Source organism: Pangasianodon hypophthalmus, chromosome 20, assembly GCF_027358585.1.
Source record: "Pangasianodon hypophthalmus isolate fPanHyp1 chromosome 20, fPanHyp1.pri, whole genome shotgun sequence".
NCBI classification, from domain to species: Eukaryota; Metazoa; Chordata; class Actinopteri; order Siluriformes; family Pangasiidae; genus Pangasianodon; species Pangasianodon hypophthalmus.
In genome coordinates this window covers 10,191,570-10,213,910 of record NC_069729.1, presented here as the reverse complement: position 1 = coordinate 10,213,910, position 22,341 = coordinate 10,191,570, and the positions used below count along the sequence as shown (strand labels likewise).

At 39.3% G+C, this 22,341-nt stretch overlaps 2 protein-coding genes across 6 annotated transcripts; one reads left to right on the top strand and one right to left on the bottom strand.

Annotated features, from left to right (window-relative positions):
• Nucleotides 1–169: 169 nt before the first annotated feature.
• mon1bb (MON1 secretory trafficking family member Bb) lies at nucleotides 170–9,644 on the bottom strand. Of its 2 annotated transcripts, none has more exons than XM_026935543.3 (5): nucleotides 9,423–9,644; nucleotides 8,342–8,968; nucleotides 7,100–7,892; nucleotides 5,779–5,926; nucleotides 170–1,530 (listed from the first exon to the last, which is right to left on the bottom strand). In XM_026935543.3, exons 2-5 carry the CDS (start codon nucleotides 8,925–8,927, stop codon nucleotides 1,363–1,365), a joined length of 1,695 nt encoding a protein of 564 aa, XP_026791344.1. In that variant the 5' UTR covers nucleotides 8,928–8,968; nucleotides 9,423–9,644; the 3' UTR covers nucleotides 170–1,362. The 2 variants fall into 2 exon arrangements, with proteins under 2 accessions (XP_026791344.1, XP_026791343.1); XM_026935542.3 differs by having other exon boundaries at nucleotides 9,343–9,640.
• Nucleotides 9,645–11,345: 1,701 nt separating this feature from the next.
• Nucleotides 11,346–22,009, top strand: cxxc1b (CXXC finger protein 1b). 4 transcript variants are annotated; one of them, XR_008300572.1, is made up of 14 exons: nucleotides 11,346–11,762; nucleotides 12,387–12,499; nucleotides 12,597–12,697; nucleotides 16,383–16,510; nucleotides 16,680–16,835; nucleotides 17,361–17,492; nucleotides 17,643–17,750; nucleotides 17,850–18,028; nucleotides 18,161–18,368; nucleotides 18,460–18,570; nucleotides 18,716–18,765; nucleotides 18,866–18,962; nucleotides 21,108–21,316; nucleotides 21,453–21,591. XR_008300572.1 is itself a non-coding variant. In XM_053226935.1 (14 exons), exons 2-14 carry the CDS (start codon nucleotides 12,405–12,407, stop codon nucleotides 21,886–21,888), a joined length of 1,665 nt encoding a protein of 554 aa, XP_053082910.1. In that variant the 5' UTR covers nucleotides 11,350–11,762; nucleotides 12,392–12,404; the 3' UTR covers nucleotides 21,889–22,009. The 4 variants fall into 4 exon arrangements, 3 of the variants coding, with proteins under 3 accessions (XP_053082910.1, XP_026791327.3, XP_053082911.1); XM_053226935.1 differs by lacking the exon at nucleotides 21,108–21,316 and adding an exon at nucleotides 21,742–22,009 and having other exon boundaries at nucleotides 11,350–11,762; nucleotides 12,392–12,499; nucleotides 21,453–21,605; XM_026935526.3 differs by lacking the exon at nucleotides 21,108–21,316 and adding an exon at nucleotides 21,742–22,009 and having other exon boundaries at nucleotides 11,351–11,762; nucleotides 21,453–21,605.
• Nucleotides 22,010–22,341: the final 332 nt, after the last annotated feature.

The following is a 22,341-nucleotide window of genomic DNA, read 5'->3' as shown; positions in this document are numbered from 1 at the left end:
CACTGATGTCCGAAATAAGTAAAACAAAGTCGCATTAGTTTGCACATAAACTCACTCCATCATATCATGCCCATTTTAATTGCAGTTGGACAAAAACTAAATAAAAAGCTTGCTCTGAGGAAATAACTTTGTAAATTTTAAATAATGCCTTTTACCTGTATGCCTAAGCTACAACACCAATTACAGAACTGAGATTTTGATCTGTTTTTTTTTTTTTTTGTCTTGGAAATCTGGTTGGGAGTAGACAGGTTAATTCAAGGGTAATACATTAAATGTTGGCCACTAGACTCGTGCTATGTTGATTTTTCCTGATCTTGATTTTTCGTTTTATAGTAGCATGACAAACACAATCTTCCAGAACCATTTAACCTAAAAAAAAACAAAAACAAAGGAAAACAAGCATTTCCACAATTTCCAGTTTAACAACAGTAGGGGAGGCATAATATTATTACCAGCTATGAAGTTTGGAACTGTGGCAATCACAAAAACTCAGCTGGATGGTGTATTTTCAAGTGATTCTGCAGTAATGTGCAGTAAACTGCTAAAAAACAAAAAAAAACCAAAAAAAAAAACCACACATTTCAATGTAATCCTTTTAAATATCAGTTGTCTAATATCCACACTGCCAACATTTTCTCAGTTTTTGCAGCTCAATGTTGAGCAGGAAAGTGCCAGTCAAAAAGAAAAAAAAATGATCACTTTTTTAAATTATCCTTACCATTAACATTATTTTAAAGTGTTAGATCTGACACTTCGTTTAAGGCCTATTTAATCTCTGTGCAATAAACATCACTGGATATCCTGGCAATATAATATCATGTAGGGACAATAATATTGTTATTCACTGATATTACACAAGCCTAGTGGCCACTCCTGGTGTCTCTTTAAAAATATCTTTTTTTATTCAAACTAGCCAACTGTCAAACAGCTCAATTTTATAGAACACACTGACATGAAAAAGGTTTAAGACAATGCCGCTATTTAATTATTCAAATTAAATTAATGTTAATATGGAGACAGAACACATTTTTTCAGCTCCTGTTCTAATAAAGGAACATCAGCATTTTAAAGTGATAACATGGAGCCTAATGTTTGATTAATTTGATTCACGATAATCTTTGTACAAAATCAAGAAATCAAGCACCTACTTGATTCCATCATCCAAAGACATGTTAAGTTAGGACTGCAATATTTCAAACATTACTATTAATAACAAAAGTAATAAAGACTTCTCCTGTGCTGCTGAGGTACTGGGCAGAATTTAGTGCTCAGCATGATCCATATCCATCTGAAACGGAGTGCTGATTGTCAGTTCTGACACAGAGGACATCATTATTAGCAGAGTTCAACTGAGCACCACTCTCAGCTTTTGCTTGCATTGGGTGTGGTTGAGTACTTCGGGGGATATCGTATAAAGAGACGGTCCTCCTCCTTCTTCACCCACCGCAGCAGTTTCGTAATAGCGTTGATGGCACAGGACTTTGTTACAAGAGGGCTAAAGCAAGTATACAGCTCAAATTTGGTTGTAACCTGTAGTGAAAAAAATTAAACCACTCGCTCAATCATTTTACATTTACCAATGAAATCTAGGTATTATTTTGAAAGTGATGTTAGTCAGTTATATAGGAATTACTGACTCACAGCAATGATTAGAATCATAATTAAGTAAAGAATAACACACAGCAGACGGTGAAGAGGAGTTACCACTCTGAAGTGGATTATTTTCCTATAACAGCACATCCCGAAGCTTGTTATTTCTTTGGTACCACAACAAACATTTATTATTTATTAATAAATTTTGTCCATTTATAGTTACATTTAATGTTAGTTCCTCTTAGTTCCTCTCACTCATGTTAAACCAGCAGCATTTTCCTCAGTAGCCTGTCTTTTTTCTCTCTCTCGAAGATAAGAGGAGCTTGTCATGTTATTGAGGAACCACAAAGTGTAAACTCCTTTGTACTGAAGACTTTCCCGTGTCACTGACACTGGAGACTCTTTGCATAAATGTTAGCTACTGAACAGAAAGGTTCAGTATCCAGGGTCAAATGCAGCCAGCGGACAGATGTCTCTTCTCACCTGATGGTGGCAGCAGACTGTGTTAACATCATTAGCTAAAATGCAAGAGCCTTTTTTTCGCTGACTACACCTGGAAATTAATTTAGAGAATGATATGTAGTCATGGCTAGAGACAAAAAGCGCAAAGTTAACAGTGATTTCAAAAGAGCTGGAAACCTTTAAGCATAGGAAACCTTTTGTGAATTCTTGAAAGAATCCTTAAGTAAAGTGGATTTGCAACCAAGTATTTAAAAAATGGCAGTTTATTTTATGATTGTTAGTTTGTCCAATTACATTTGGTCCCTTAAAAAGAGGGGAGCACATATAAAAAGCTGTAATTCCTAAACTTTGTACCAGATTTGGATGTAAATAACCTCAGATTAGAGCTGGAAGCTCCATGGCAACTAAAATATACTGTGGCATTACAACATATATATATATATATATATATATATATATATATGTTGTAATGCCACAGTATATTGGAGTATATTGTGTGTGTGTATGTTATATATATATATATATATATATATATATATATATATATATATATATATATATATATATATATATATATAATATATATATAAATATATATATAAACATTAGAACCACTGACAGGTGAAGTGAATAACATTGATTATCTTGTTACAATGGTACCCATCAAGGGGTGGGATATATTAGGCAGCAAATTAACAGTCAATTCTCAAAGTTGATGTGTTGGAAGCAGGAAAAATGGGCAAGTGTAAGGATGTGAGTGACCGTGACAAGGGCCAAATTGTGATGGCTAGATGGGTCAGAGCATCTCCAAAACGGCAGATCTTGTGGGGTGTTCCCGGTATGCAGTGGTTAGGACCGGCCAAAAGTGGTCCAAGGAAGGACAACTGGTGAACCGGTGACAGGGTCACGGGCGCCCAAGGCTCACTGATGGGCATGAGGAGCGAAGGCTAGTCTGTCTGGTCCAATCCCAGAGAAGAGCTACTGTAGCACAAATTGCTGAAAAAGTTAATGCTGGCAATGATAGAAAGGTGTTAGCACACACCGTGCATCTCAGCTTGATGTGTATGAACAGAACTGGAGCATGTGCGTTGCTTATCTGGGGAAGAGATGGCACCAGGATGCACTATGGGAAGAAGGCAAGCTGACAGAGGCAGTGTGATGCTCTGGGCAAGGTTCTGCTGGAAAACCTTGGGTCCTGGCATTCATATGGCTGTTACTTTGACACGTACCCACTACCTAAACATTGTTGCAGACCAAGTATACCCTTTCATGGCAATGTCATTCCCTAATGGCAGTGGCATCTTTCAGCAGGATAATGCACCCTGCCACACTGCAAACTCAACAGATCAGAGCTGTTTTGGCAACACAAGGGGACCTACACAATATTATGCAGGTGGTTTTAACGTTATGGCTGAGCGGTGTGTGTGTGTGTGTGTGTGTGTGTGTGTGTGTGTATAATTGTGTTTAATTTTTTTTAATTTATTTTACTTTACATTATATTATTATAGTTTACATTATAACTCTGGAAATATACACCAATATATCAGCCATAACATTAAAACCACCTGCCTAATATTGTGTATGTCCCCGTGTGCCACCAAAACAGCTCTGACGTGTCGTGGCATGGACTCCACAAGACCTCTGAAGGTGTGCTGTAGTATCTGGCACCAAGACATTAGCAGCAGATCCTTTAAGTCCTTCAAGTTGCAAGGTGGAGCCTCCATGGATCTGATTTGTTTGTCCAGCACAGATGCTCCATCGGATTGAGATCTGAGAAATTTGGAGACCAAGTCAACTCCTTGAACTCTTTGTCATGTTCCTCAAATCATTCCTGAACAATTTTGGCAGTGTGGCAGGGCATATTATCCTGATGGAAGAAGTCACTCAGATCCTTACACTTGCCCAGTTTTCCTGCTTTCAATCACATCAACTTCAAGGACTGACTGTTCACTTGCTGCCTAATATATCCCACCCCTTGACAAGTGCCACTAACGAGATAATCCATGTTATTCACGGCACCCGTAGTGGTTTTAATGTTATGGGCTGATCAGTGTATAAAATACTTTAGTTTTTGCTATACAGTGAAGACATTTGGATTTGAAGAAGCCATGAATAAGAGCTGATAGATCAGAATTTTAGCTTTCATTCATTTATATTTACATCTAGATGTGATAAAAAAAAAATTTGGAACGTGGCACCTTTAGTTTGAAGCCAGCCATTTTAACCAGTTAATAGCTCCGAATGGCTACTCTTAGTTTGAGCCCTGGGTTTTGCTTTGTTGTTAAAAAGGATAAACCAACATGAAGATCAGAGAGCTGCCTATGGGAGAAAATCAAGCCATTTTGAAGCAGAGACAATAGGGAAAATCTATCAGAGCCACTGCACAAGCATTGAGCATAGCCAATACAATAATTTGGAATGTCCTGAAAAAGATAGAAACCACTGGTGTACTAACAACCAGACATCAAACAAGTCAGTCAAGGAAAACAGCAGTTGATGGTAAACGTTGTCAGAGCTGTAAAGAAAAACCCAAAAACAACAGTAAGTGACACCAACAACCTCCACAGGGCAGTGGCAATCCACCATTCAAAGAAGATTTTGAGAGCAGAAATATAGAGGCCATAAAACAAGATGTAAACCACTCATCAGCAATAAGAATCTGAAGGCCAGATTGGAATTTGCAAAGAAATAGAGAGCCACAAAAGTATTGGAACAAAGATTAACCTCTACCAAAGTGATGGAAAGGCCAAAATGTGGAGAAAGAAAGGATCTGCTCATGATCCAAAATATATGAGCTAATGTCATAGGTAGTGTTATGGCTTGGGCTTGCACAGCTGCTTCTGGAACGGGTTCACTAAAATTTATTGATGATGTAACTCATGATAGTAGCGGCAGACGAAACATTCTGTCTACCAATTTACAGAGAAATGCATCAAAACTAATTGGGAGGAACTTCATCATGCAGCAAGACAATGACCCAAAACACACCGCCGACACAACAAAGGATTTCATCAGGGAAAAGTGGAAGTTTTTAGACTGGCCAAGTCAATTTCCAGGCTCGGCCAGTCTAAAAGCTTAATCCAACTGAACATGCATTTCACCTCCTGAAGCGGAGACTGAAGGTAGAAAGCCCCCAAAACAAACAACAACTGAAAGAAGCAGCAATACAAGCCTGGAAAATCATTACAAATGAAGAATGCAACAGTTTGGTGATGTCAGCGAGTCGCTTGCTGTTATGTGACGCAGTTATTGCAAGCAAGAGATATGCAACCAAATAAAGTGTTATTTACTTATTTATTGTTAAGTGTTATTTGACTATCTGTTCAAATACTTTTGCTCACCTAAAAATCAGGTGGTCTGCCACTGAAGGTGCCATGTTTTAAGTTGTAACGCATCTCTATGTAAATGAAAGCATATTCATCTTTTGATCTCAAAACCATATGTCTTTCGTGTGTAGCAAAAACAAAAGAATTGGCCTTGCCTTTACAATACTTTTGGAGGAAACTGTAGACCAGAACTGTCAGCGCTGCTGTTATAGAAAATTAATCCACAGTTTCTGATTAGTGAATTCACCAGAGACATGGACTAAAGCTCATTAACCAATATATCTCTTGATGAAAAGGCAAACCGACAACTGGGATACATGAGACTGCATAAAAGCAACCAGACAAGACCAGTATGTTGTAGGACTCGGGTAATTGTTAATAATCAGTGACATCATACCCAGGCCAGCAGGGTCTCTCGTGCTGCCACACGGTAGATGAGTTTAAGAGGGCGTGAAGCGCTGTGTATGCGGCCATGCATATCTCTGTAAAGGTCCAGCAGCCTCATCTTCTCCTCCTCACTGTCGTAAGGAGCTTCCATCTCTGGGCTAAGAGCCACAAGCAAACAGAAATGTGATCCCAGTGCACAGGACACGCTTGGCAAACTCAGTTCATCTGTCTCCATTTTATATAGAATTACTGGCATTAGCATTAGAAAATGTGTGCAATTTTCAGTTCAACCACCAAAAGGCATAGTACAGCCTGGTTAAAACTAAATCTTGTGGATTTTAAGGAGACAGCTCTCAATAAAGTCATCGTGGTCACTAACCACAGAAATGTACAAATTAAGAAGTGATGTGCCTTTAATTTTTGTACAGTTTAACTGTAAAATTCATGTGATTATGGCTAGGCACAATGAAGTGGAACAGGACACATTCCAATGCTGTTCAAAGGTCAGATACAAAAAAAATCCTCTTCAGGAATTTCTGGAAAATATAATCCCAAAAGCGGGAAAGTGGTGCAGGAGGACACAAAAGAATATAAATTACAAATACACTATATGGCCAAACTATATGGATACCTGACTATCACACCCATATGTGGGCCTTCCCCAAACTGTTGCCACTAGTAAAGGATGTCTGTGTGTGCTGTAGCATTACAAATTCCCTTCACTGGAGCTAAGGGGTCTAAAACATGTTCCTCTGTGCACAAAGAGAGGTACATGAAGACATGATTTGCCAAGGTTGGTGTGGAAGAACTTGAGTGGCCTGCACAAGGCCCTGATCTCAACCCCAGTGAACACCATTAGGATGAACAGGAATGCTGACAGCACCCCATCAGTGCCAGACATCACTATTGTTCTTGTGGCTGAGCAAATCCCTACAGCCACACTCCAAAATCTAATGGAAAGGCTTCCTAGAAGAGTGGAGCTTATTATAACAGCAATGGAGGACTAAGTTTGGAATGGAATATTCAAAAAGCACCTATGGGTGTTATAGTCAGGTATCCACAAATGTATTGCCATATACTGTATTTCACATGACTGCATCAGAAAGTGCCACACTTCTAATGCCAACAAAAACACTGAAAAATAGTTTACAATGATGAGAGAAGTATTGTCCACACAAATTACTAAAAAAAAAGTTTCTGATATAAAACAAGCTTGAATATAAGTTATTCACTGGCAAGAGTAAACCAGACCCTGTGCTGACTTCAATGTGTCTGCAGAAGAAACTGAAAATGAATATTTGGTGTTTTTATGTCAATTCAGTTGAGTTTACCTGGTGAACTGTGTTAGCTGATGGTGGTTGTCTGGAACATCAAAAGGCTTGTACATAAAGTGACGGAGATCAGACACTCCCACCTGACTAACACTGTAGGACTGAGCTTTGGCAATGGAGGTCAAAGCATTTTGGGCCTGCATGGCTTCTTCAATCTTCCTCTTGCACTCTGCCACTGCATAAAATGCCTCATTGTCCGTGGAGAGCAGCAGCAGGCACACTGTGCACGCAGGTGGGTCCAGGTAGGATATGTAGGTGTAAAAATAACAGTCAGGATTAAAGCTGGGCAGGCAGATTGGGGTCCAGATCTCACCGGCCTGGAACGCAGAGGAGGCACCAATAAGATTGAGCAGGAGGTGAAGGTCAGAGGGATCCAGCTTAGCATCCTCAATCACCATCTTCTCCTGCGCAATGGTGAGCAGCTGATTCTTGGCAATGAGGATAGAGAAGACTAGGTTGGGAGTGATGGCTTTCTGAAGTATCTGGCTAAGAGAGTCTCTGAATGAAGAGGCAATAGGTAGACAGTGCACGGCTGAGAGCAAGAAACTAGGGTCAAAGTCAACCAAGTTTAGTAAACCGTCTAGGATCTTCTCTGAGCCAGCTAGCAATCGGCGCAAGTCATAGTTCTTCTTGTGCTCAAAGATGCGGGTGATGCTGGCTTGGGTGAGCATACTCACAATCTGGTTATAGACATAAAGCAGTTCATTACGTAGCTGCTGCTCGGACTGACGGGTGCTAGAGACAGAGACAAGCACCAGAGGCCCCTGCTGCATGAAGACCACTGTATGCTCATCTATAGCACAAGAGTGTCAGATAGAAGGGTTAAAAACAGCAATTATCAGTTGAAGAAGAAACAGCAGCATCATTTAAAATAAAATCACTTGCTGTCCCACAGGATATGATGCAAAGGCAAAGATCTGATATTTGATACCACTGAATCTGCTATGTTACAATATAATGTGATGTGATTTGAGTAGCCTGTGTTCGATATGTGACCAACTTTGTTCAGAATCTGGGGAACGCCTATAGTTAATATGCAAATGATAATGAGGTAGAGGAGGATAACTCTGATACCTTAAGTATCAGAGTTACATGCAAAAAAAAAACCTTGCTAGCCCATTAAATGATTTACACAATTTTTAAATATTGTTTACATACCAGTTTTCTTTTTCTTTTTAGGTGATAAAAATCAATTTATGACTGTTGCATTGATTAATTTCACTCCATGTAGAAGGTCAATACCTGAGTAGACAGAACGAATGATATTGTCCCCACTCTGAATGAAGGACACCAGAGCCATCATGACACCCATGGTGGAGGAGAGGGCTTCCTCACTGCCGTAGCGGGAGTAGATGGGCTTCCCGGCCTCACTCAGAACAAAAACATGCTTCCGGTGCTGTCTCCAGCTCTCTGCAGTCACATCCTCGTCCCAGTGAGAAGAAGCCTCTAGGGGAGTTTCTGAGAGAGGGGATGAAATTCTCTTTGTGCACACACCCTGCTCTTCCAGGTTTCCTCGAGCTAACATGGCCACAACAAATTCACCAGAGTCTTCATGGCCATTGTCCTCCGAAGGTTTACCAGTTTCTGATACATCAAACACAACAGTCTCTTCTTTCTTAATGTCCACAGGATGATATTTTGGGTTTAAATTGTCTTCTGAAGAACTGTCTATCAGCTTTGTCTCTTTACCTCTTTCCATTCTTGGGAGAGTTATGAGATCTTCCACCTCTGAAATACTGTCTAAATTATTTTCAGATTGCCTTTCATTTTTATCGCTCTGATGTAAAGACGTGATAACAGGTGAGTCCGTCGTCTCCATCTTATTCATATTCACTCTGATTCCCCTTATTCATGTAAACATAACATGTACTGAGGAAACGAAGGAGAAATATTTCTTAAACACATGCTTTTAAATTCATAAACAAGTAAAGCTGCCAAGAAAAAAAACTGAGTGAAGAATGACAATTCATATGTACCTTTAACGACATAGTCAATCAGTATACATTATACTGACAGATAGATGAAAATGAAAAACGAGCTAAAGTAGATATAAAATACTTAAATACAGAAAACATCTCCTCCAGTGTACAAACTCCTGTTTATTTTACTGGTTAAAATTAAGAGCAGCAGATTCTCTCCACACCTTCACAGGCTAACTAGTTAGCTATCTAGCTAGCGTACGTGATACCTAACATATAGAGACTTTTTTTAACCTCTTAGGTAAATTAGTTTAGTCAACTTACTGTCTAGGGAAGGCATCTTTAGGGCAGAATGTATCAGAATAGTATTCTAAACAAAACAGTTTTTCATCAAGAAGCTGTACCGGCTAGGCTTTTGTTGAAGCGTTACTCTTGTCCTCTTCCGCTGCGATTTCCGCTGCGCATGCGCACAACTTATCTTCTTACCTTTAATTTCTTAACACATTTTAAAAGACTTGTCCAAAAATGCTCATAATTCATAATTAAACCTTTCGCTGGCCCCAGTGTCAGAAGATGTGAAAACCAAAAATTTCTGTATGCAAACATTATAATCTTTATTCTCTTTCTTAATGGCAGTAAAATTTTGTCAAAACGCTAGTATCGAAATATTGAACGCCTGTGCTGTACATTGTGTTTTTTTTTTTTTTTTTTTTTTTTTTTAATTCCGGTAAACTGGGACAGTTAAACTTAGCAGAATTTATTTTCTTGTCTGATGAGTGACTGTCAAAACTTACTGAGCCCATACAGTGGAACTGCTTGATAGAATTAACATGACTCAGGAGATGTGGCCATCATCAAACAGGAAGTTGAACTTGAAAATTGTGAGGTAAAAAAAAATGCTTTGACTAGATTTTTTTACACATATTTATGATGCATATATACATAAGATGTTCTACTTGAACAAAATAAAGTTAATCTAAATCATTTACAGATATTTAGAATTTAATCATTTTTCAAGATAGTGGAGTGAGGAAAGGTGAAAGGATATAAAGGATGCATGAAACACCCCCACAAGTATGATTAAATGATGGATTTTATATGCATTAAATGTTTTTTTTAATGAAGCATCTTAATAATCAGGTGAATAATGTAGACAGTGAAAAATAGAACATTACTCAGTATGCAGACTACAGATTCTGTAGTTTCACTGTATACATTATTCACCTGATTATTAAGATGCTTCATAAAAAAATATATATATACCGTTTATTTATGATACACCATTTGCATATCATTTTTGAGACTGATGATGATGATTAATAATAATAATAATAATAATAATAATAATAATAATATGCTACTGCAAGAAATATAAAATGTTATTTACATTCTAGTGGTGTTTTTTTTTTTTAGAAAAGAAACTATGGAAACTATTTAGAAATGTCCAAACACAGTTATTGTTGTTGCTGTAAGAATTGTATGGAATGTTACTCAGGCCAACATTAAATTTTAACTGAGTATTAGAATATGTTGGTGTAAAAAAAAAATTTTCAAGACTTGTTAATGAAATGAGATTTACTGATGCCATGAATAATTATACAAAAAATAAATATTGTTTTAATCATGTCACTGATTATGAAAATAAAGGCCTAAACCAAAGAAAATATGTATTCCCAACTTAAAAAATATGTCATTAATAATGGCTTTCAGTCGGTCTTGACAAAGGGTAAGCCACTTTCCTTCAGAATATGATATAAACTTTTTTTTTTCAGTTTAAATGTAGTTAACACATGGATTTTTTTTTTTTTTTTTTTTTTTTTTACGGCTGTTTTTCAAAACGGAAAGGGTAGGTGCTTATTGAACATCACAGAAAGCGCTATTAAGTTTGTTTTGTTGCTGATTTATTTAAAATGGTCGTTTTGTAGAAGGTCAAGCTGTTTTGATTGTGTAAGAGCTTGTGGACGCGCGCTTTCTGAATTCGGCAATATTACCGCTAAGTGTCTAAAAGCCGCGCCCATCAAAGTTTACGTGCTGCTAGATTAGCCGTGGTTTCAGGAAAAGCGGCTGGCTTAACCGCAGTGAGGCTTCGAACGGCTTCAAAGCTTTTGCCACAATAAGGGCAAAACATTTCAATTTGTGAAACAGCTGAACTTAAATCATTCAACCGTGTTCGCTAGGCTAAGATAATAGCAGACTGAAAAAGCATAGTTCCTTTTCACTTTGATAGTCATACCCCGTGTCCAATCAGAAACGAGCACGTGATGTTCAATAAGGTCCTACCCTTTCCGTTTTGAGTTACTGTAATGTTGTTGTGTTTTTGATTTTGCTGTTGTGTTTTTTTCTGTCGTCTTTATTTGTTTGTCATTTTATTTGTTGCTGCATTTTTAGTTTGTTAAAGTGTTTTGCACTTTAGAGCCACCGTATGATTTCAGAAATGTATCTTGTGTTTGGGGATTATGTGTTTTAATAATGGTCCTGTAGGTGGCGGTAAAACTCCATGACGTTGTAATATTTCCTCAATTCAAAGAAGAAGAAGAAGAAGAAGAAGAAGAACGTTTAATCGTTGTGTTAGCGTAGCGTTGTTTTCTTTTGTTTTAATTTTATTAACTCATTCTCGGTATAAAGAATAACTGAACAGGTTTTAAGTTTACAACCAAATTAAAGCTAAAAGACGACCGTCCACTGGAGAGTGTTTTAAACGAATAAGCCGCCTTGCGTAAATCCGCAGCTAATTAGCGCCGATGGTGAGTGTGCTAACCACAGCTAACAAGACAGGTTCTACAACAACGTATCTTCCGTGTGGAAAAAAAAAAATCTTCCGTGTGAATTAGTGTATAGTTTTGAGTAATTTCCTTGTTGTATAATTAGAAGTCATTTTTTACACGCTCTTCTCACGAGGAGTGCTCCAGGCTAGGTGACTGATTCCAGTATTGTAGTGTCATTTGCGTCTCACTGATTTAACATTTAAAAATCTGTGTATAAAAAAATTATAAAATACGTTAAAATATAAAATACGTGACCTTAACAACAAGCTCCATTGCTGTTTTCTGCCCAGTGAATGAAAAAGCTTTATGAGGAGGTTTTCAGCCTGACACAATCCTCAGCCAATGTTTCTTTGTTTTCAGTTTGCTTAATTCCTTGTTTTTGGGTTTGCTTAATTGTGTGCAGAGTATAAATAGTGTACATTTTGTGTATACTATTTAGACTGAGATGTGAAAGCACCTTAAACAAGTTGACTACTTTGCTTTGAAAAGCATCCCAGTTAAGGCAGAGCAAGAAATAATTAATTATCCTGTTTTTGTACATTTTGTTCTATACTAGTTCAGTAATAATCCTCAGATGTTTGTGTTTTGTTTACCTTCCCTAAGGATAGTGAGGTGTCAGATATGGACCAAGTGAGAGCAGTGGACAACAGTATAGAAGAGGAGAAACCACCTCTGTACTGCATCTGTCGGAAACCAGACATCAACTGTTTTATGATGTGAGATCAATGTGCAATTTATGTTAGTGCAGTTTTGCAGCCTGTGTACATGTTTATTTTGTCTTTTGCACTAGATTACTCAGTTTTGTGTCTACAGTGGCTGTGATAACTGTAACGAGTGGTTCCATGGACATTGTATAAATGTGACTGAGAAAATGGCCAAGGGTATCAGAGAGTGGTATTGCCAGCAGTGTCAGGGTAAGTAGCCCATCATCTTTTATTCAATTAAAAGGATCACAACACTTACTTGTTTGCAAGATGATTGCTACCTTTTAGAATGGCTGGAAAAGTTCTTAACATAAAGCTAGGTGAGATAAGGTAAACATAAGGTTCTGTTCTACCCCTTTTAATTGTCAGGGGCGCTAACAATAATTTTCTTGTTTGTGCATACCGAGACCTTCCAAAACTGACTCAGATGTAATTAACGCGAACGTTCTCACCTCATGCGCATGTACAACCTCTGGAGCTATCTACGCTCTGAGGTACCAACTGGCAGGCTTTTAACTAGCGCTGTTAGCATGGTCTGATGTGTTCTTTGAATGTACCATGAACTCCGCAGAGTTGGGTGGATACTCTAATACACACTAATGGTCCTGGAGTCGGGTTATCCTTTGTTCACCCCTCATTTTCTCTGCTGCGGTGTGTTCCCTGTCAGTGTTTTTTTCCACTGAGAGTTTACTCCACTTCGGGCTAAACCACAAGGTTTAGCCAAAAGTTGTTGTCAAAAGAACCACCGCATTAAACTCTAGACTCAATATTGTTTGAGTGTGAGGAAATTCACTATGCCGTAGTGCAAGGATTTTATCGAAGGTTTTAACACTTCAAACCCAACTAGATAGGCAAAGTTCCTCACGACAAATTTTGATGCTGGCTTGACTAAGCCAGTCTGAAATTTTGAAACTGTTTCATAAGCTTGAAGATAGTTTGAAGCTGAAAGAAAGAAAGGGTGACAGAAAGACAGACAGACAGTTGCTGATAGAAAGGTAGGTGACAAATAGAATGTTCATGTAGATAGTCAGATGGAGTGAGCATGTGGCACAAGTAGATAGATGGAGAGAGAGTGTTATTAGTAGAAAGATAGATGGAATGAGAGAGATACAGGTAGACTAATAGAAAAAAAAATGGAGAGAGTTTGTGTGTGTGTGTGTGTGTGTGTGTGTGCTACTAGTAGATTGATGGAGAGAGAGATGAAGTGAGAGTCTCTGTTACAGGTACAATGACAGTGAGAAGGAGAGAAGAAGGGCTTCAGGCCGTGTGCACACAGGCATGTGTGAGTTTTGACAGTTGGAGTTTGAAATCTTGAGCATTCTGAACCAGTCTCTGAACATTCTGTCAGTGTAAATGAATGGGAGTTTTTGGGATTATGGGAAAACTGTTGGTCCAATCAGTTAGAAAAAAATAGAGCATGATCAGGCTGAACAGCTTGAGGGACTCTGCTGAATTTGGTGTAAGTAGCTCGAAAGCTCAATGAGTTATAACAGTCAGAAATTTTCAGTGAAAGTCAATGGGGAATTTTGGCTAATTTGAGCTTCCATAACAGGAAAACCATAATTCTGATCAGTTAGAAAAGTCAGAGCACACTAAGTCAGAACAGGGTGAAGTTTGGTGAGTTTGGTGCATGTAGCTTTAAAGCTCTGGGAGGAGTAGTATTTTAAAATTTTGGGTCTCAGAATAATAATAATAATAACTAGATAGGTAAAGTTTGTCATCACAAACTTTGATGTTGGCTTGACAAAGCCGGTTTGAAAGCTTCATATTAGTTAGTCATTATTAGTCATATTAGGTCTGCATATGATGTGATATGATGCATTTTGATTGCTATCTTGCGGTCACGAGACTACCTATAATGCAGTTCTCCTCATTGAGTTGACTGTTACGATATGTCACATGCCTGTGTTTCTGTAGTTTTGTGATTCCACTTATTCTGGGGGTTTCACATGGCATCACGGGACGTGCATGTGACGTCACTAGAATACCCATAACGCAGTTCTCCTCATGCAGCCAACTGTTTTGATATTTCACATGCCTATGTTGCGGTAGTTTTTTGATTCCACTTCTGCTCATTGCGGCAATTGTTTTGATGTATGACTTGGCTGAAGTTGTTTGGTGATTAGACTCAGTTTATGGCATGTTGGGTCCTGCTACTGATTTCTCAATGAGTGTGATTTATGTGAGGGGGGTCCAAAATTTCCCATTATTGTCTATGGGGCCAGAATAGGGCCATTTTCCGGACAGTTCTGGCAAAAATTCTGAAACGCGATGTGTATGTGCCAGGTCTACTCCCTAAGAAGTACGAAAGGATATCTGATACAAGCATGTCAGCCGAACGACATCCTAGCTGTGACACTCGTGTTTTATTCCCCATTTGTTCCCCATTCGCCGAAAAAGTGCAGTATTCTTTTCTTTTTTTTTTTGGTCCGCAGTTCTAACATGACTTACATAACTTATAAAAGTCATAGTGCACCTCTCCTCAATGAGCTGGTAGATTTGAGCCCTCATTCATGTCCGTAGCACAAACGGTATGGGATGTGTTACGCGCTGAAGTTTTGTCCAGAGATGATGATAATAATAATAATAACAATAATAATAATGAGATCACAGTAGTGATGGAGTGATGGTTTGCTATGCAAGCACCACTAAAAATAATAATAATAATAAGCTTAAACAGCAGAGCAGAATATTGGCTTTGTCAAGCCAACATAATAAACTCAATTTTGTGAGCATTTTGTTTGCTTGGTTTTATAGTTTAGTAACCATTTGTTGCTCAGAAGAGAGAGAGACATAATTAGAAACAAAAGGACTTTCTCCTTCCGAACATCATCATTTTAGTTTTATGATCAAGTATGAGAGTATCCAGTATCCAGTTCTTTAAATAAATGTTCAAAATGCACCTATTACACCTGATTCAGTTTTTTTTTTTTTTTTTAAAAAAAAAACAATAAAAAGCATATAACGTTAGGTGGTGGGTGAGAGGAGGATGTTAGCCAAGCTGACATCTATTATGAACAACACCTCTCACCCCCTGTATGGGACTGTGGAGACCCTGTGTAGCTCTTTCAGCAGCAGACTGCTACACCCCCAGTGTAGGAAGGAGCGCTACCGCAGGTCATTCATACCAGTGGCTGTCAGACATTACAACACCGCATTACAGTGATGTTCAGATGTGCAATATCTTATAATTGTATATAATTTTATTTCTTACAACACTGCATTACTGTGATGTTCATATGTGAAATATTTTATACGTTTTATATAATTTTATTTCTTTTATTATTCCTAAGATGTATATATAGTTATAGTTTTAACTTTTCTTTCTTCCTTCCTTTTCTTTCTTCCTGCACTTTAACTGTCTGTGAGCTGCTGTGATAATTGAATTTCCCCACTGTGGGATCAATAAAGTTTGTCCTGTCTTGTCTTGTCTTGTCTTGTCTTATCTTATTCACAGCTGTATGTGCCCGTCTGTGAGTGAGTGTCTTTGTCAGTCAAACCACTAGTGCTGGACTCCTTTAAAGCCTCTCTTTACAAGCCTATTAATTATGCAGAACTGAAATGCATGAGTGTGGCAGTCACTTCCATCACCTGTCAAGGTTTCCTCATGATATGGTGGCATTTTATACAGATGATTCTCATTGCCCTAGCATGTAGAATGGGTGAAATGGAAGGCTAGTTATGTGTGTAATACAAAACCACTAGGGTTATTTTTCATTCAGAGCCAGCTCAGTAAGAAGGTCCTAGGAAAAGATGGAAACATGATGGCAAATACTTATTATAAATATTTATTGCAAATACTGTTCTACATTAAACTTCATAATTCTCACAGCCCCTGGGGATTATCCAGGGTTAATAGAACTACATTCATAATGATTGTTTCTCTAACTGACAGAAATGGATCCCTCGCTTGAATTAAAATACCGGTCAAAAAAGTCACGTGAGAAAGAAGTTGAACCAGAGAGAGTTGAAAAACGATCCAGTGCTCCAGACTTCAAACTTGATAAGCGCCGTGGATCTAAAGTGAGTGTTCACAGCATTTACTTGTTTTTTTTTCCACAGCCATGTTCTTGTGACCTGTCTGTTAATAAAGTTTCTCTGCCGTATACAGACGTATATCTTTAAAACATCTGTTAAATACCCATATATTTATTTACAATTACATAAATAACAGGAAAGTTTGTTGTTACAGGTGAAACGTTCTGCACGCATGTGTGGTGAGTGTGAACCGTGCAGACGTACTGAGGACTGTGCACAGTGTGACTTCTGCAAGGACATGAAAAAATTTGGGGGCCCGAACAAGATCCGACAAAAATGCAGACTGCGGCAGTGTGTAGTTCGTGCAAGGGTAATTGCGTAAATTGCTATGAGTAAGTTGATTATTTGCGCTGTTGTAAGATGTGAAGCACCTCGTGTACCCAGCAGAGCGTCCACCCAAATCATGGCCAATTTTGCTCTTTTGGCTCTCGGAATGGGCTCCTTTGGCTCTCATTGGCTCTCCCAATGTTAGAGTGAATGCATTTCTGTTGCACCACTCAGGAACCCCTCAACCTTCTTTCAGGGGAACTAGGGTATTTTCCTCTTGTCATCTTGATCCAGAAATAAAAAACATACCACTCAGCACAGTAGGAAGATAACTGCATAATTGTATAATGTAGCACACCAGTGTGGAAGCATCTTCACTTATGTTGTTCCACTCATTTATTCAGGATTTTTCTTTAATTTGTCACCTGGCTGTAGGTAATGTGAGCTTGATGACCACAGACAGCAGGAGGCAGCAGGAGTGCGCTGTAAAAATGGTGCTTCACATCAGTTACCGTGTTTGTACTTATATTTCTTAAATGCTATGTCTCTTTAAATGTGATCTCTTAAGAAAATGCTGCGTGTTCGAGATGAGGAGTTTTTCTTGCATGAGAGGACAGAAAATAGGATGCACAGACAATATTCAGATGATTATAATGATGGTGAGATGGAGCTGTACTCGCGATACAAGGACCAGAATATGGTAATACAATGGTGAAATTCAAGTTACTCTGAGTCAGTGATCAAAGAATAAATTTTTATTTTTATTTTTTTATTTTTTTTATTTTTTTTTTTTATAAATACAGCATTATGTAACTGTTTTTAGCTTCTTGCTTTTGTCACTCTTGTGTAGCCATGGGGCAGTGAGGATGAAGAAGGTCCAGTTTACATCCCTGCCCAGTGCAAGAAAGCTATAAAAGTCAAGCATGTTAAGCGTCGAGAGAAGAAATTTGACAAAAAGGTACAAAAACCAAGTGTTGTGTTACTGAACATGCATGTGTTACAACTTTATTCTTTGATATGGTCTTCAGTGCATTGCTCTGCAATTGTCCCTTTCCAGAAGGAGTCTCGCAGGCATAAGCAAAAACAGAAGCATAAAGACCGTACAAGGCACAATGATAGAAGTGATGGCCGTTACACCGGAGACTTGCACCAGTGCTTGGGCCCTAGCTGTATTGAAGTGGCACGTCCCAACTCAAAATACTGCTCAGAGGACTGTGGCATGAAGCTAGCAGCCAAGTGGGTCCTGTCCCCCATTGTTATTTATGCATGTTTGAATTTTAGTCTTTTGAAGACACCTTTCATCATCTCTAAATGTACCTTCCACATAACTACAAAATGATCTGGTTTGTGTGCTTGCTGGTTTGGCAGCCGGATCTATGAGATTCTTCCACAGCGTATCCAGCAGTGGCAGCAGAGTCCGTGCATCGCTGAGGAGCAGGGCAGGAAGCAACTGGAGCGAATTCGTAAGGAACAGCAGGCTGCTCGTATGCGCCTCGCTGAAATGGAGCGCCGCTTTCATGAGCTGGAGGGAATCATCGCTAAAGCCAAGCAGCAAGTGGTTCAGCAGGATGAGGAGGTGGGAAGTCACTGGTCCAGTGGCACTGCAGAAGCTTTCTTTGGTTAAGAAAGCGTTAGCAATGGTGCTTGTATTCTGTGTCCCTCTGCAGGTGAACGAAACAGAGAGTGAAGACATGGATCTCCAGATCTTTTGTGTATCTTGCAGTCACCCCATTAACCCTAAGGTGGCAATGAGACACATGGAGAGGTGTTATGCTAAGGTGAATATAGAGTCTTTAAATCTGCTCAGATGTTCCTTCACTTCAGCCTTCTATTTCTGTGGCTCTCCAGATATCGAGAGTTGTTACTCAAATGTTAAAACCATGCTAGATGTTTTACAGCTTTTTTTTTGTTTCATATGGGCAGTATGAAAGCCAGACATCCTTTGGTTCTATATTCCCAACACGAATAGAAGGGTAAGAAAGATTATTTATGCATTAAAAATCTATTTAAAGAAATAAATGTAAATATTATGTCTCGAGTTGTTAACAAATATTCTGTTCATTGTGTTTCCAGGGCAACAAGACTCTTCTGTGACGTGTATAACCCTCAAAGTAAAACTTACTGCAAGAGGCTTCAGGTTTTGTGTCCAGAACATTCCAGAGACCCCAAGGTGAAAACCTAGTCCCGTAATCTAAGAGTAATTGTTTGTGTGTGTCTGTCTGACTGTCTGTCTGTCTGACTCTCTGTGACCAGAGGGAGGGGTTGTAACCATTAGCAGTGACACTTTGCTCATCACTCTGAAGCTCCTTAAACAGGAAGAGCTTGCCTCACTTGTAAAAAGAAGGACAGCAAGTGCGATTTCTTTTTTTTTTTTTTTTTTTCTTTTTCTTTTTCTTTCCCCCTCTTCCCCCCCTCCCTCTACAATCTCACATGCTGTTAGGTGTCAGAATCAGAAATGTGTTCATACATATATTCATTTTCTTGCATACTATCTAATTGGATACCTTTCCAAGCCAATAGAAGACGGTTGAAGGAAGAATATCCCAGTTAGAATCATGCTAATCACAAGGCTGTTTTAATCACATCCTTTTCTTTATAAATGAGGTTTCTACACCACCGTTGGGATATTTATGACTGTGTATTCTTATTTATGGATATTTACAAGTGTGCAGGCAGCACTTCAAACCGGAGGACTATGAAACAAATTTGAAAGCACAGATACTAGGTCTTCTGCCAAGAAGATGCTAAACAGTGATTGTATCTGTATTTAGTACAAAATAAAGAGCAGAGAAGCACCAAGCCCAGAAAAAAGGAGCTGAACTGAGATAGAAGATGTAGTTGTCTGCTAACAAACTCTTGTCTTCACCCATGTAACTACTAGTAAGATAGCTAGTAAGGCATTAAAACAAAAGTAAGTAATCATGTAACATTGCTAGCTTCAGTTATTTGGCTCAGGGTAAAGACCTACAGCTGCTCTCTGCTTGCTTCCTTTAGCTCTTCTTGCTGGTGCAGTTTTTTGTCTGTATATTTTGGTTGGATATTACTATGTGACAGTACCTCAAAAAAAAAAAATCCTCATCCGTTGAGTCATTTCTGTTGCTTGGCTAATCCATTTGCTTCATCACAATAATTTAACAGCAAAGGCATTGCTGAATGTACAATTATCTAGTGAACACTGCATTCCCTCCTCCTCTCCCCATTTCCCTCACACCCAAATATCCACCATAACCATTGTAGTTTTTCAAATTTTGTGCCCACCTCCATGATACATAATTAGGAGGGGGCTTCCCCAGTATTCAGGCCAGGAAATATTGCTACGGAGCCAGCTGCATCATCACTGTAAGATGCGAGTAGGGATGTTTGTGTACATACACCGAGCAGCCATAACATTAAAACCATCGACAGGTAAAGTGAATAACATTTCTTATCTCATTACAGTGGTATCTGTCAAGGGGTGGGATATATTAGGCAGCAAGTGAACAGTCTGTTCTTGAAGTTGATATGTTAGAAGCAGGAAAAATGGGAAAGCGTAAGGATCTGAGCGACTTTTACAAGGGCCAAATTGTGATGGCTAGACAACTGGGTCAGAGTATCTCCAAAACGGCAGATCTTGTGGGTTTTCCCGGTATGCAATGGTTAGTACCTGCCAAAAGTGGCCCGAGGAAGGACAACCAGTGAACCGGCTACGGGGTCATGGGCGCTCAAGGCTCATTGATGCGCATGGAGAGCGAAGGCTAGCCCATCTGGTCCTATCCCACTGAAGAGCTACTGTAGCACAAATTGCTGAAAAAGTTACTACTGGCTATGATAGAAGGGTGTCACAGTGAACACACAGTGCACCGCAGCTTGCTGTGTATGGGGCTGCGTTGCCGCAGACCAGTCAGAGTAGCCATGCTGACCCTGTCCACCACCAAAAGCACCTACAATGGGCACATGAGCATCAGGTGGCCTGGTCTGATAAATTACGTTTTCTTTTACATCATGTGGATGTGGTGTCTGCATGTTGGGGAAGAGATGGCAACAGGATGCACTATGGGAAGAACGCAACTTGGCAGAGGCAGTGTGATGCTCTGGGCAATGTTCTGCTGGGAAACCTTGGTTCCTGGCATTCATGTGGATGTTGCTTTGACAAGTACCACCTACCTAAATGTTGTTGCACACCAAATACATCCTTTCATGGCATTTGTATTCCCTAATGGCAGTGGCCTCTCTCAGCAGGAGAATGTGCTCTGCTACATTGCAAAAATTGTTCAGGAATGGTTTGAGGAACTTGAAAAAGAGTTCAAGGTCTTGACTTGGCCTCCAAATTCCACAGATCTCAATCTGATCGAGCATCTGTGGGATGTGCTGGACAAACAAGTCTGATCCATGGAGGCCCCAACTCGCAACTTACAGGACTTAAAGGATCTGCTGCTAACGTCTTGGTGCCAGATACCACAGCACACCTTCAGAGGTCTTGTGGAGTCTATGCCACAATGGGTCAGAGCTGTTTGGGCAGCACAAGGGGGACCTACATAGTAATAGGTAGGTGGCTTTAATTTTATGGCTGAACGGTGTATGTATCAGTGGTTAAATTGTGGATTTTGGCCAGTGTGTCCCCTTAAAAAAAAAAACAAAACAAAAACTTGCATCATTTCCTTGTTTTCTGTCTCTCTTGCAGGTGCCAGTGGATGAAGTGTGTGGATGTCCTCTAGTGCGTAATGTCTTTGAGCCAACAGGAGAGTACTGCAGAATGTCTAAGCGCAAATGCAACAGACACTACTGCTGGGAGAAACTCAGACGAGCAGAAGTAGACCTCGAGCGTGTTCGAGTGGTGGGTCAAACGTTACACCTGCCTAATTATACTCTGCCTGTGCATGTGTTAAAGCACCTGTGTACTGCTTTCAAGAATAGCACTATTTCTCCTTATTTTAATGTTTCTTTGTCTTTTTTTTTTTTTTTTTAATCAGTGGTACAAGTTGGATGAGCTGTTTGAACAAGAACGTAACGTAAGAACAGCGATGACTAACAGAGCAGGGCTGCTAGCCCTCATGTTGCACCAAACCATTCAGCATGATCCTCTGACCACGGATTTACGGAGCAACAAAGACAGATAGCGATGCGCCGAGTTACACCTCCTCTCTACCTTTTGTGTTGTAATCAATGGAGTTTATTTTGTATTGTTTATTAATGTTGTCATGTGGGTGGAACTGACAGTAATAAAACCATTTTCTACAACTTGTAGATCTCATTTATCATCTGTGTCTGGTGCTCCATTTTTATTTATGATGCAAAGTGTGGCTATATTATGTCAACGTCAGAACAAAAATAAATTGGCGCTTTGAGAAATGTTGTGCTTCAAATGGTGTCATTTTTGAGGTTACTGCTTTTGGATAGTTGTCCAGCTTGGCTTTGTAAAGACGCAAGGGCGTAGATTTGCTCATGGCATTGGTGGGGACCTAAGATTCTAAACACCCCCACCCCCCCCGCCCTATTATCCTGTTGTTTTGACCAGGCACTTGATAGCTGTGCATCTATTGGAGCTGCTTCTTGAGCACAAACTGTGACTG

Coding starts and splice junctions, on each gene's coding strand:
- mon1bb (XM_026935543.3), bottom strand. CDS start 8,927: ATGAATAAGATGGAGACGACGGACTCACCTGTTATCACGTCTTTACAT. Junction 7,893..8,341: donor CATTCGTTCTGTCTACTCAG/GTATTGACCTTC, acceptor CTTGTGCTATAG/ATGAGCATACAGTGGTCTTC. Junction 1,531..5,778: donor GAGAGACCCTGCTGGCCTGG/GTATGATGTCAC, acceptor TTTTCACTACAG/GTTACAACCAAATTTGAGCT.
- cxxc1b (XM_026935526.3), top strand. Junction 17,493..17,642: donor GATACAAGGACCAGAATATG/GTAATACAATGG, acceptor ACTCTTGTGTAG/CCATGGGGCAGTGAGGATGA. Junction 17,751..17,849: donor AGAAGAAATTTGACAAAAAG/GTACAAAAACCA, acceptor GTCCCTTTCCAG/AAGGAGTCTCGCAGGCATAA.